Source organism: Pseudonaja textilis, chromosome 10, assembly GCF_049901715.1.
Source record: "Pseudonaja textilis isolate UNSWEBS1 chromosome 10, rPseTex1.2, whole genome shotgun sequence".
In the NCBI taxonomy this organism is placed as follows: domain Eukaryota; kingdom Metazoa; phylum Chordata; class Lepidosauria; order Squamata; family Elapidae; genus Pseudonaja; species Pseudonaja textilis.
The window spans coordinates 1466274-1481220 of NC_141999.1; the positions used below are offsets into that span (position 1 = coordinate 1466274).

Sequence of the window (14947 nt, forward strand, 5' to 3'; positions counted from 1 at the left end):
TTTTAAAATAAACATTTATAATATATTCAAGGTGCAATATCAAATAGAATAGTAAAAACACTATATTTCTAAAATATTCAGCAGTGAAAAAGATCTAGGACAAAGTGAACAAATATTTGTAATAAAAAACAAATACATTAAACTGGCCTTTATATTAATGGTAAACATACACAAACACTAATTAAATCGAACTACCGGTACCTAAACGTTTAAAGAACAACTTTGAATAAAATCTCCTCTAACTTAGGATTGGGCTGCGCTCAAAGTGATCAGGAATGCCATCAAACCGACCGAAGTTGCGCCTGCTATGCTCAACCCACTGGCTGAGACTGAACCTCTGAGTTTTGCTGTGACTCCGTTTGGTGTAGTTCCTATGTAAGGAAGGCATTTTACAAAAAAAGGAAGGAAGGAAGAAAGAAAGAAAATATCAGTGCAAAACTTGGAGACAAAAGAGCAGCAACCCAACCCTGAGAACAGTCCCGTCTCCCTTTTTCCCGAGGAAGCTTTCTACTGGAAGCCCTGCCCTCCTTTTTCAATTTGGGATACCGGTAAATGTGGCATGGAAACTATAGACCGGATGCCCTTCCTAGCCTGCCTTCTGCTCCCTTTTAGGCCTAAGAGTGGCTGCCTCCTCTTTTTTAACTTCATCCATTCCCAGTTCAAAAGCTGCAGCCTCCAGGCCACATCCATTGTCAAAACAAAGGAGGCACATTCCTCAAGAAAATTGTATTATTTTTATATTAGACATGTGTCAGATTATTTTTCAACAAAACTATCATGTTGATCAGAATTCAAAGCACTATCAGAAAATCAAAGCTAGGATTTGGGAGAAAGGGGAGTTTTTATTGTTACTGCATTACAAAGGCTTCCTTTGCTGTTTGGAGTCTTCATGAGTGATAGAACTAACACTCAACTTATGACTGGTTGCTTAGTGACTGTATAAAGTTCTAACAGATCCTCCCCCAAAGGCATTTACAACCTGGTTCTGAAGTTATGATACACACCCCGGTCATGTGACTGCATTTTGGATCCTTGGCTGACATTTTGTGGCTGTCTGCATGTGAGTGCAATTTTCAAAGGTTTTGCTGAAAACTTCTGGCTTTCGGCTAAAACACCACATAGCAAATAATGAATCCGCTTAATGACTGCCACATTCACTTAACAGTCACTCCAGAAAGGTCAAGTCATGTGGGGACCTGCTTTACGACCATCATGACTTACAACTGTAATGAGTACCTCCATTACACTCCTAAGTCAAGGACTGCTTGTCGCGTAGCTCAGGCGAAGAGAAGAATGTTCAGGCAAGTCAGATTCTGCTGCCCGTTTCCAAAGATGTTTAGCTAGCATGTCAAGGAAATGCTCTACCCTGGGCATTAGCCTTCCTCTTCCTCCCCTAGATTTTTCTCAGATAAAAAAGCTATGCTTAGAGTCAAATAGATGCTTCAAGACATTATCTTTTTAAAATAATCACTTTTATGATGATCACTCCATTTACAAAAATACTCTTTTCTTTGCAGTTGTGTAATTTTATTCCCAATTTGTTTTGTTCCATTATTGTTCACCTCCGGGAAATAAATGCTCAAAAAGGGCATTTGTATCTTTAATTCATATGCACCCATAAATCTCACTCTTATTCAACTACACTGTCACCCAAATACCAGTATGAGTAAGTAAGGATATTTTGCCAATCTGATAAGATAGTAAATTCTAGTTCCTCAAAGTTGATATTATTATTATACCTAGTTTTACATGCAACAAGATCTGTAAAGCTGCTTCCCAGGAAAAAGTTGCCACCGAGTTCTGCCAAGAGGCACCGTACCTTACGGTCAAGTCTGTTGGGTGGTTGTAACTGGATTCAGATGCGACTGTATCGACCAGCGTTTGCAACTCATGGACGGGGCCTGAAATTCAGTGGAACAGAAGATTAACCAAAACGTGACAATTAGGAGGGAGCTTGCACAGCAAAGCTGGATTGCTGCCTGACCCTCTCTTCCCTTGTTTTGCTTGGTTCGGATGCTGGCTTATCTCAGAGAAACAGGAAGGTTTTAAGGATGGTTTGACACAAGAGACCGAGGTAGAAACTAGCCAGCCATGTTTTGTCCAAGTATATGAACCAGCCAATGTAATAATACTGCTCCTCTCTTTCAAATGAAACTAAGTGCTGAAAAGAGAACTTAACAGTCTTAAACAGTATTAAATAGATGTAAATAAATGTTGGCTTGTGTGAACCTTCTCAGTCCTCAGTAGGAAAAATGGGAAATTAAAGTGTAATTAAACAAAAGTCCAAACGGCGACAAAAATGCCACGAGGCTGATAGCTCCCCCTAAAGAGAAGACTAGCGTTTCAGGCGGAGTCACTCCTGCTCACCCAACAGGAGAGCATCTTCTCCCACCCACCAAGACTGAAATGGCCCTAATCCTGCCTGCCTTTTGGAAGGCTTGGAAGACCCATTTCCCCACAAGTCAGAGGAATAACACAGAATAATAGAGCTGGAAGGGGTCTTGAAGGTCTTCTAGTCCAACCCCTGCACAAAGCAGGAGACCCTGTACCCCTTCAGACTCTTTTTGAAAGCCTCCAGTGATGGAGCACCCACAACTTCTGAAGACTCAAACACTGAATTGCCTCAGAGAAATTGTTTTCCGTTTCATATTCTGCTTTTATTATTTACCTTTTTAGTGTTTTTAGTTATTTTATCTATGCGAATCATTCTTGAGGATGTCCATAAAAACCAACTGAATAAATGAAGTGGGATTGCTGTTAGAATCCGCTTCCCCTTTGTCTAGACAAGCTGACAGACAGCTGACTCCGCAAGCCAAGGATGCACCCTGGTAGGGGAATAGATTGAATGCCAAAACTGAAGCTGTGCTCACCATGTGCCCTGCTCTCCCTGGAGAAGCCAGCAGCTAGCTGGCCCAAGCAAAACCTGCAGCAAAGCCAGAGTCCGGCCTGAGGGCTTGGACACACAAAGCTCTTGGCATTACCATCTCCTGTTCTGCAGTCGCCTTAAGCCAAATAAAGCTTAAAAGGGTTCTGACAAGGCTCCAGATAATTTGCACAAGTTTCAGAGCATGTGCACCATCCCTGCAAGGATTTGATCCTGTGGCACACGGACAAGCCAGCAGTAAAATTCTGCTGTAGCTACTATTAGCAAATATTGATCCATAATGATCCATATGGAATGAGAAATTAGAGTGGCCAGTTAAAGGCCAAGCATTTGGAAAAGCCTTGCAAAATAAATCATTATTTAAAATTAGGAATCAGATAACAGATAATCAGAGTTGTAAGGGACCTTGTAGGTCATCTAGTCCAACACCCTGCCCAAGCGGGAGACCCTACACCAGTTCTGACAAATGGCAGTCCAATCTCCTCTTGAAAGTCTCAAGTGATGACGCTCCCACAACTTCCAAGGACAATTTCTCCTTATTTCCAGGTTGAATCGCTCCTTGTTCAGTTTCCATCCATTATTCCTTGTCTGGCTTTCAGGGGCCTTGGAGAATAGATTGACCCCTCCTCCTCTCTGTGGTAGCCCCTCAAATATTGGAAGACTGCTATCCTGTCTCCCCTGATCCTTCTCTTCCCTAGACTAGCCAGGCCCAATCCTTTTTTATTCCCAAGGAAAAGACTCTATTTTATAAAGTATGTTCTATCATAGCTTTATATAATACCATAGATTAAAATGTAATCATTTAAAATGTGGTATATTTCTTCTCTATAATTTACTCCAATGAAATCATTAGTTTTGTTCGTCGTGTCAGGGTCACACAAATTCATCTATCGTTCTTAAGCTTGAGAATTCTTAAGGTAAAAGGTATACACCAATGAAAAAAAATGTTCTCATAGGAAAACTTGGAATGTGGAATTCACAGTGTAAAACATCTCCATTTAAAGGAGATAAGCACCGTTTCCTCTCCAGTCATACCCGACTCTGTGAGAGAAGCCAGTTTAGCTAATACACTAAGGGTGAGCCTGCGCTAATAAGCATCACATGAACCACTCAAGAGAGGTTTGGTGGCACACTGTAGAATAGCAGGCAAACGCTGCCTACAACCAGGAGGTTGATCAGCCTCAAGGTTGACTCAGCTTTCCAAGGCCGGTAAAATGAGAACCCAGATGGTTAGGGGCAATAGGCTGACTCTATAAACACCCAGAGAGGGCTGTAAAGCACTGTGAAGTGGTAGATAAGTCTAAATCCTTTTGCTGTGAGCAACTCTAACATGGAAATATTAGTGCTCTCCATATTAAACAGAAATACACAATGGAAAAAACAGAATCCTGTTTCTTTCACTTACACTTGTTTCCTAATATATACATGGTAAATATTCCAGGAGTGATACATCTATTAGTACTATACGTGTGAAAAATTGGAAACTAGTATATTGTTATCTTCCTGAAAGGACACAACCACCTGGAAATAAGCCATCACAACGAACTCATCTCCTTCTAGTGAAACTCAAGTCAGGAGAAGCAACTGCAACCCCCAACAGCCTGACACGAGACACGCCCTTTATTGCTCCCCGGTCCTCAAGACACTATCCTAACCTGGCCTGTATTGTAACCAAAGAGGTGGCTGGCACAGGGCAGGTGTTAGTCTGTGTTCAACCAGGGGGGCAGCAGCCCACCTCACAAAGCCCCCCTGAAGCTCCACAGCTAGAATTTTATGGTAGGGAGACCAAATCTCCAATGCTTATTCAGCCTTAGGACCCTGGATAAAACTCTATGCCTGTTTCCACAAATTTAGTACACCATTTTGAGACCTTTGGGATTGAAGCAATAATTATACAATGTATCACAAATTAATTATAAAAGGTAAATAATAGATTATACTAATTTTGTGAACTGTGGTCTACAATAATTACAGTCAAACAATCATGTGATAGTTTTGTGTGATGTCACCCTGAACTAAGTTTTACAGATAGATTTTGTAATGAAGCTCTTCTTTGGATGATAAAGCAATCACGCTCAAGTTTGTCCAACATGGTTAACTAATCATCTAAAAACTAAATGACTGCATTCTCTTACAACATGCTGAAACTTGGTTGGAACAAAGGTGGATGTATTGCGTGAATCCAGCCTGTTGCTTAGCTTACATTTCAACGTATGTTGCAAGTTAATTCATTTATAAAGCTAGGTATATTCTGTGAATTCACCTGCAAATTAGGAGCAAAATTCATTCTAGAACCCTATTAGAAGATGGGTAAACTTCCAGGCAAACCTCCATGCCACTTGACCCACCTGTCTGGCCTGGATGAAATGGAAGCAAGAAAGGAGGTCTTTTCTGGAACAAACCCCATTCCTCCCAGTGGGAAGGGTAGCCAAGAACCCTGGAATGTGCTCATCTCCACGTTGACCTTAGTGATATTTCCGCCACCCACAACTCCCCTTTTACCTTTGCGCTTACCTATGAGTGATGGGACCGAGCTAGCATGGTTAAGTACAGCATTGACATAGCTTGCTTTTCTTGACTCAAGGTCGTCTTCTTGAATTAATATCCGTTTAGGCTTTGCAAAACTAGAAGAGGAGGGGAAAAAAATAACAATCAGCAAATGTACCACAAATGATCTTCTAGGAAAGAGCATATTACTAGGACATTTCGACAGCTAAAGCAAGACATAATTGCGCAGAAGTTGTTCCTGCTACTTTCAGATAACCAAAAGTGAAAGATTTTAAATTTTATAAAATTGTATTAACGAATGAATTACTTCACAAGACATTGCATTAAATGCCTTTCTAAATAATAAATAATGGAGTGAATGTCTACTCCATTTTCAGTCCAAAATTCAATTTAAACAGTTGCTCCCAGTGTAACATGCCGGTACATCACCTGCTCAATGAAGAAAGGGAAACAGTAAGAGATAATAAAGAAAAGCTGTAGCAATCCTTTGTTCAAGTTTCTCTAACAAAAACTCTTGTGTTCCATCATGAAATTGTGAAGCGTCAGGATTAAAGCACAGGCTTGACAGAAACATGGTCAGGGAATGTGTCTTTACTTGCATTTAAAACTCCAGGATCATATGAACAGCATTCCTATATACTAACTGAGTTTGATTTTTTTTAAATGCTGCCAAATTCCAAAAGGACATAGGATGGTGTACAAAAAGGTGAAAATGAAGTAACAATAGAGAATTTTTTTAAAAAAAATCTTTAAAACTGTCTTAAGTACACCATATTTTTATGAAATAAGAAGTCCATTTTTTGTTGACTGTTTTTAAGAATTCTGAAGTTCAGTAGTGGCCCACCATCCAAATGTCTAATGGAGCTTCTTCCATAGGAAAAAGCAGGATCCCCAAACTTGGTAACTTTAAGACTTGTGGACTTCAACTCCCAGAATTCTCCAGCCAGCTATGGGAGTTGAACTTCAACTACTGGGAGTTGAAGTCCACAATCTTAAAAGTTACCAAGTTTGGAGACTTCTCGGATAAAGTGATGCTGATTCTGTAAACCATTTAGAGAGGGCTCTCCAAGTGCCATTGCTATTTCTTGCTTTCCCATGAAGCTTATATCCCTATCAAATCTACATGCATTAGGTGGGAAGGATCTATACATGGACGATGCAATAGAAGTTGGATGCCAAGCTACTCAGGTGTTGGTAATCTCAACTAATGACTGGTCATTTTAAGTTACGAAGGCTTGGAAAGGCTGCTTTACACTCTGGAAAAGCAATTCTGGATGCTGTAAAACATTGTGCAGATCACACAACACACCCCATTAATCACAAGATCATGATCTGGATGCTGGACAACTTGTTCACATTTAAGCTTGGCTGCCAAGGAACCCAAGATCATGTGATCCCAATCTTCTTTGCCAGCTTCCTCAGAAAGTCAGTGGGGAAATCAACAGGGAAGGTTGCAAACTGCATTTCCCTTCCACTAAATTGGAGCTTTCTTTCTCCAGCCCCTACATGGTGGGAGCCTCCTGCCCTTTTTAGGCAAGGAGCTCATTTCAGCTCCATCCGCTTAACAACCAGTAGGGTTATTAAGACCTGTAACTGCAAGTGACTGCAGTCACTGAGAAAAATGGTCTTATGGGTGTCTTGCTTAAGAAGCACCTTGCTAAACAACTCTGATTCCAATCCCAATTGTGGCTACAAGTTGAGGACTTCCTGTATTTGAATCACCAAACCCTTGTATTTATTACTGGAAGTAACGATGGATTATCAAGAACAAATCTTGACAAACTATTCTTAATTCATCTTTGAATTGAATTGATAATTGCCTTGATTGTAGAACGCTGAATAATTTATCCTGACTTCAGCAAAATATCTGATAAAAAATACATCATGAGATTTTGATTATTTAGTTATAAATATACAACATGGCATGATATTTCATTTATCACCATCATTCTAGGCATTGTCTATCCACTGTAGGATGAAGGCCTCTTCCACCTGTTTCCAACCAATGCAGTCCTGAATACTGGGCCCACAACACTTGCCGAGGTCATCGATCCATCTTGTTTTAGGTCTGTTTCATGGACGCTTTTGATCAAGTGGGATCCCTTCTATGACTGCCTTGGTCCACCTCTGTTCTTCTTGCTAGGTGACCAGCCCATTGCCATTTCAGTTCATTGACTCTCATGATGATATCACCTATTTTGGGTTGCTCTCTGATCCATGTGCAGGTCTTTCTATCTTGTCTTAGCTTTCGTATCGATCGTAAGGTTAGTGTCCATGTTTCACTGGCATGTTAGAGCAGGTAGCACACTCTGATCGAAAATGTTTCTCTTCAGGAATATGGGGTTGTTGTTCTTGAAAATTACATTAAATATTTAAAACACTGTTCAACTTCCTTTATTGTATCACCTTCTATTGAGATCCATTGGCCAAGGTACATGTACTGGTCTACTTCATTTAGTTCTTCTGCAGGTATAAAAGAAATTTCTTTTTCCTTTTCAGGTTTATTTTAAGCCAAATGGCTCTCCAGCTTTGTGCAGCTCTTGTATGTCTTTGCAGCTCTTCTCAGCCTTGCGAGATCATGATCATCTGCAAATTTTAAGTGATCATTGATTTTTATTCCATTTTTTACTCAGTCTAGTTTGCAAAATGCTTCTTCAAGGCGAACTGAGAAAAGGATAGGTGATATTGTATCACCTTCTTTTACACCTTGTCCTATGTTGATTTCCACTTTAAGATCATTAAGGCAAATTGTTGCCATTGTTTTTTTCATATATTGATTGTAGGAACTTTATGTAAAATGTCTACGCCTTGGTTGCAGAATGCCTTAATTATTGCTTGCTGGAATACTGAGTAAAATGCCTTTTCGCAGTCAATGAAAGCTACGCACAGAAGTATGTTGCACTTGTGCTGAAGAATGGGGATATGATCTATTGTACTGTAGCCACTTCTGGACCTAGCCTGTTCCTTTGGCTGTGCATCATTTAATGTTCTCAATATTATTTTTGCTATTATCTTGGTGAAAACCTTGTAGATGACTGAAGGGCGGCTTTTGGGGCAATTGTTCTTTAAATCATTTTGGGCCCTTTTCTTGTGTGTAAGAATTACTTCAGTATTTTCCCATGCATCAGGTATTTTTGCTTTTCTGAGGCATCTTGAGTATAGTTTTGCAGCTTTTTCTAGTATCTTGTGTAAACTATGACCACTAGCTTTTAGCATTTCAATCGTAACACAGTCATTTCCTGAAGCTTTGCCATTTTTCATTAATTTTAATGCTCTGATACTTCCTCCATCAGGATATCTGGCATTTCCTATTTTGTGGGTGTTGTTACTTTTGAGTGATCTTGATCTTTGTATAGCTCTGAATAGAACTTTCCAATTATTTCTTAACAATTCCTGTCTTGTTCTACACACAGAGCCATCTTTATATTTTAATGCAAAAACCTTATTTCTTGTATTTATAAGATTGTATTTTGCTCTGTTAATCTCTTTGTTTTCTTCAATTGCCTTTTTTACAGGTTTCACGTTAAACTGACATGTTTCTTCTTGGATATGTTTTCTTATGGTCTTGAAAAGTTCAACGTACTCCAGTTTATTAGTGAAACTTCCAGTATGCTTCAGTTTTTCATTAAATTAATAGTTCCATCAGAGATTTTTGACTATACAAAGTGTTGTCTGGCGATGCTATAGATGTAGCAGATTCAAGGATGTTTTTGACTATTTGTCCATTTTGGTCCATAATGTTTGTATCTTCCAAATCTTGCAATAGAACAAAACAATTTGATAGATTAATTGCTGTTTTCCTCTAAGAGCTTATCATTCTTTTCACTTTTCATGATGTCTTTATCATTTTCATACATTCTTTACTACAGTCTATCTTCACGTTAGCTCATGCCATTCTATGATCACTTCCATTAAAATGATTGATAACAGTACAATTGCATGATATGGTTTTATGATGACACAATGTAGTCAATTTCGTTTGTGTACCCAGATGGATTCTTCCATATCCATTTTCTGCCAGCAATTTTCCTGTAAAATGTGTTCATGATATAAAGTTCCTGTCTATCTGTCACCTCTATTATCTCATCCACTACTTCCATAGGGCCAGTTGCTTTTTTCCAGGTATTGTTCTTCCTAGTCTTCCATTAAAGTCACCCATTAGTGTTTTGTATTGGCATTTTTGTCTTGAAGGCAGGCCACATCATCATTAAACTCTTCAACCTCAACATCACTATAGCTTATGGTTCATGCACAAGTTTGGATGATTTGAAGTTTGTATTGTTTGTTCAATTGAATGATGCATTGGGCTACTCTGTCTGATATACTTCCAAATTTTACTACAAGTCTTTCAGCTTTTGGTTGATGAGAAAACCAATTCTGCCATATCGTCCATCTTCAGTACCTCTAGTTTATAGTAAGTGCCCAGTCCTCTATCAAGTTCAACTAAAATTTCACCATTTCATTGTGTTTTACATAATCCAAAGATATCCCAATGCAGATTGTTGAGTTCAATCAGCCGTTCTTCTAGTCGAGCATCCATTTTCATTGTTTGAATTTTGACTGTTCCTATGTCCAAACTCCAAAGTCAGCCTGATTTAACCTGGTGATTCTTAGCACTCGCTGCTTTCAGGCAGGTCTTCCCACTGCCATAGGTAGTTGCCCTAGGGCCTCTGGGGAATAAGGGTCATTTTTGAGATTGTATTGCCATGTGGAAAGAATAATAGATCAATAATCTGCCACATTGGTCTAATGCATGACATTTATTTGGATACATAGCTGGCTCAAAAAACTGCACTAAAGAATCTCATTTTTGGAACACCCAAAGTATTCCAACTCTCCTACTCATTTTTCATCGAATTTGCAGATGACAAAATTTGGCAAGACAATTGAAACTAAGCTGGAAATAAAATTTAAAATAATTTTGATGATTGGAAAATGGGCTGAAAGTGACATTATGACCAGAGAGAGTTGTAAAGTCCTTCACTTAGGAAACAAAATTCATTATCTGTCCAATGGTAACAAAGGTGTAGAGTCCACTTGGATATACCAACATAGTCCTGGCCAGGTTCACAGAGTTGTTTCTTGAGTGAAATTGTTGAGTCCACATAGCTGACAAATTCAAGAAATTAAGAACCACACATATTTCAGAAATGCATCTTTAATCCTAGTCAGGTAATTCATATAATTGTGAAAATTATAAATGCTCCTGAGCAGATTTGTAGCAAGCCATTTAGGGCAGTATCTTTTTGAAACACGTCCTCCTTAACAGCTCCCTCCTTGGGTCTGTAATCTCTTTTCACAGCCAGTGAACTCCTATGTGCAATTCCTACGTTCTGCTACAGAAACTTAAACTGAGCTTGTTTTCTCAACTTCTGCTGAGTGGATTGTCTAAGTGGACCTTAGGTTAAATGACTGAGAAGAGCTGCTTTCACATTGAAATGGATGATCTGGATAACGATGCCAGGTCTGAACCAATTGCCAACTTGAGAAAGCTCCAATGAAGAGTGGGATAGGGATAAGAGTGGAATAACTGGAATAAGAGTGGGATAAGAGTGGAGTAACTGGGATAGGAAGGTGGAGCTTCCTGGAATTACCTTCCACCACTAATGCTTATGTTTCCATCACAAAACGTCAATGACTGCTCTCTAATCTTGGTTTTCCTTTGACACAGTGAAAGAGAGAAGGGAAAAGTCACATCTTTTCTGGGTATACATTTCATCCTGTCCATGTACTGTAAATGCTTCAGTGTTTATCTTCAGCCTTAAATTCTCTTGGAGGCGGGACACAATAGAATTATTATTATTATTATTATTATTATTATTATTATTATTATTATTGCTTCAGGTTCTAACTCATTCTAATAAAATTCTGATGCATATTCTCCCTGGGAATTCTTTCTAATCTCCACCTGTTTTGGAGGATGTGTTTTCAGGCAGGGCAGAATTTCTCCAGTTACAGGTTTACCTGGTAGATGAGGGGAACCTACTGAGCACGGTTGCCACTGAATGTTGACTTTCACACTGAATCTCTGCTGGACGGGGACACCGACTGCCAGGCACTAAGCACAGCAGACACATTGTCCATTTCCTATCCAAAAGCTGCCTAGAATCCTCCCCAGGGTGTGCATAAATGGGAAAAGATCCCTTAACCTGAAATAGGAACCAAGCACTTCAGTTCCAAAAATTCTGCTGAACCAGAGAGTAAGCCATGATTCACCAGAAATGAGACTCAGAGCACTTTGGTTGTCCTAGATTTCAGAGAAAACAATGTTCAGACAGGGCAAGCCACTTCTTCTTTTCACCCCACAGCCCCCAATGCCACACATCTCACCAGCTTGCCTAGTAGTCTCTTCGCTCCTGCCTTCCAGTCACAGCCAGCATCACAGCAAGGCCCCCACTTGCCAGCATCTTTCCCAGCAACCCCGCTTCCCTGAATCAGAAGAGAGCTGGAAGAGACCTGAGATTTTCTAGTCCAGCCTAGTCCAGGAAAAAAAAACACCCTACTGTCCACTGGGATTCTTCAAACAATTCTACTGAATTGTTATGGCCCAGGTTACCATGTTTTCAACTTCTTTTTTTAAGGTCAATATTGAACAGGTTCTGATATGTATTGTACAGATAAGAGCAGGGATCCCCAACCCCCGGTCCATGGACTGGCACCAGTCCGTGGCATGCCAGCAACCGGGCTACCCAAACAACCAAAGCCCCATCCATGGGATGCAGGCAGTATGTAAAACCACGCCCTCTCTGGCCCACAGAGAAATCTCTCTCCAAGAAACCGGTCCCTGGTGCCCAGAAGGTTGGGAGCCACTAAGAGGGAGGGAGCGCTATGCAGTCTGATCTTCTCCTTGGACTGAACCTCTAGAAGAATGGCTGTTGTGGGTTTGTACCTTGATTCCACACACAAAATGGAGTCTTCCGTGCTGCTCAGGGGTTGACAAATTGAAGGGTGTAGCTTCCTCTTTGCTTCTTTAGACACTTCCTGCCTGTGAATAGGCAGAAACAGGGAGGAACAAAATCCGTTAGATGGACTTCTGGAAGACTTTACTAACTCCTTACAAACAAAGTAGGTTGTCTTTTTGCATCACTTTGATCATGTATGCTTTTGCTTTGGAACAAACATAACGTCGGAAGGAGTAAAAGGACTGGCATGTTTGCACCCTGTGTACATGAGGTGCAACCAAACCTGTCCCGTTTCTCAACCGCCCATTGGGCATCGCTAGGCCAGTTCATATCTTCTTTATATATAACTTGAGGCTGTGTCAAAAATATTAAAATCCCTGCACACCCAACTTCCTCAGACCCTCCTGCCACTATTCCATTGAAAGCAAAAGCAGACATGGGGGGCTTGTCCCCACCGAGACCTGGGGAGGTCAGCGCTTCCAGGTCAGTCTTCCAAATTACTATCCTGGGATGTTGATGGCTAATAGCCACTTGGGTGTTGTGTATTACCTTACCAGCCACTGGGATGAGTGACTTCCTCCTAGTTTTGTACCACTCTGGCAGCATTTCTCCCACAACCAATTTGTCTCTCTTTTCTGTCATCATCATCATCATCGTTATCACATCTCTATGCATGCATAAATATTCTTTCAATCTGCTGAACAGCAGCCACTTGATACTGCTCGTCGCCTAACTTGTCAAGGTCCAGGCAGGGGAGATTAGCATCACATACTCTAGAAGCCTTGCAGACTCCAGAAGACAACATGTAAGACTAGAGAAGAGCTTCCCCTCTGACAAAGAAACTCTAAGCCAGGTGACCTGCATGCGGTCCTGGACAGCTAGTAATACGCCCCACAAGATTGTAAACTTTTAATATTAACATTAACTATGTTAATATGCATGTTATATATTTTATACGCAGTCCAAGAGGATTCCTCTTCACTCAATGAGCTCAGGCAAGCCAAAAGGTTGCACACCCAGGTTCTAAGCCCTGCTTTCTGGCTAGAAGAGATGGAGCTATCTCCTTCTATTCCCTTCCATTTCTGGTGACAGAGAACAGCCTCATCTCTGATCTAAACAGGTATCTAAAGCAGCATCAGGTGGCCAACAAAGCATGCTTTCGTACCATCCACAATTTGTAAAAAAAAAAAAACAATCAGCGCTATGAGTAGATACCACTGCCTAGCATCAGACATGTGCAAGTTATCTTGAATAGCTTAGATGTTGGTTTTGAGGAAGTACAAGCTTTTAGCCCTCTGCAGGATGAAGACTCTCAACTGTTAAAAGAAAAATATTGTGTCATATTTCAAACAGGAAACATTCTTACATTAATGGGAAAAAAACTGGGATTTGGGGGAGTAGGGGGAAGAGGAAAATAAGGAAAATAAAATTTAAAAGAAAACTGAAACATGTTAACTGCTTCCAAATCAAACAGGAAAAGAGGGGACTCAACCTGGACATGGAATCTGTCTTCCATAGTAAAAGTTTGGTGCCCACTACCATCTAGTGGGAAGCAAAGGGATAGAAAACAAGCCCATCATACGACACACATACAAGGCCCTCAAATGCATTTCCACGTTCTGAAGATTAACCAGCTCAGTCCATAACCTGCACAAAGCAGGGGAAAACAAGGCACATGCCAAACTCCACGCGATTTGAGAAAGCCCGCCTAACAGCATATCACTGGAAAAAGGGGAAGGGGGGAGGTATTCTGACCTATTGGTTTTTTTAACATCAGGAACTTCCACACAATCCTTTCTTTGGTCATTGACATGAGTGGATACTGCATGCAAGTCAGGTGGAGGGTTGCTTGAATTCGTGCCTCTTAGCTGCTTGTAACTTAAGGAAGTCTCTCTCCCTGAGGACTGTTCAGCCACTGCACCAAATGATTCCTGTTCAGCCACTAGTTGGCTTCCTACTGGCAAATCATTGGTCTCCGTCTTTATGGCCTCATTTTCTATTTTTCCAGACAAATCTCTCTCCAGATTCAAAGAAGCTGTTACGTCTGAACCAGCTTCTGGAATCCTAAGACTATTGTAATTTGCACCAAACTCTATTTGATTTTGAGAGCTCTTATTCAAGGACTTCACCAAATCATTCGTGAAAACAGCCCCCTCACTTGAGCTGGCTGAAGGACTGGTCTGAGGAAGAGGTTTTGTGCTTTCAACCTCCTCCAGAGCCCTCAGAGGCCGTGCAGATTCAGGACAAGCTAAAAGGCTACCACTCTTCACATCCTCATATCTAGTCACTTCAACTGCTACAAAACATGGGGAGGTTTCCAGATCCTCTGCTATGAGCTCATCCTCAGCTTCACGAGAGAGTCCGGTGGGAGAATCTGGATTTTCCTCATCAGAACGAGACAGGATGGCATCATCCAAGTCATTATCCAAGCATTCACTGCTGCTCAGGAAAGTGCCTGGAGAAGCTGCTCTTCCACCGCTGAGAGAATGTGCCCGAGAGGATGAGCACCTGCAGGTCACAGAGCATCGTCTTTTCGTGTCTGCTGAGCCTTCTTCACACGCCTCTTCTAAATGCCTCTTGCTCCTGGAACCTAAAACATTGGAGAAAGCAACTTTAAGAAACTGCTACAGAAGCAGAGAATGCGACTTGACCC

General features: G+C 40.8%; 1 protein-coding gene across 4 annotated transcripts in view; it reads right to left on the reverse strand.

Moving 5' to 3' along the window:
* S100PBP (S100P binding protein) overlaps window positions 1-14947 on the reverse strand; it is a 19506-nt gene continuing 4559 nt past the window's right edge. Inside the window, exons 2-6 of one of the 4 annotated variants that reach the window (XM_026702755.2) lie at window positions 14050-14884; window positions 12282-12377; window positions 5399-5508; window positions 1820-1901; window positions 1-371 (exon numbers count right to left, since the gene is read on the reverse strand). In XM_026702755.2, coding sequence (XP_026558540.2) covers window positions 239-371; window positions 1820-1901; window positions 5399-5508; window positions 12282-12377; window positions 14050-14884 — 1256 coding nt within the window. In that variant the 3' untranslated portion in view covers window positions 1-238. Of the gene's footprint in view, window positions 376-1739; window positions 1902-5398; window positions 5509-12281; window positions 12378-14049; window positions 14885-14947 lie in introns of all 4 variants that reach the window. The other 3 variants (XM_087939511.1, XM_087939509.1, XM_087939512.1) reach the window with 3 other exon arrangements.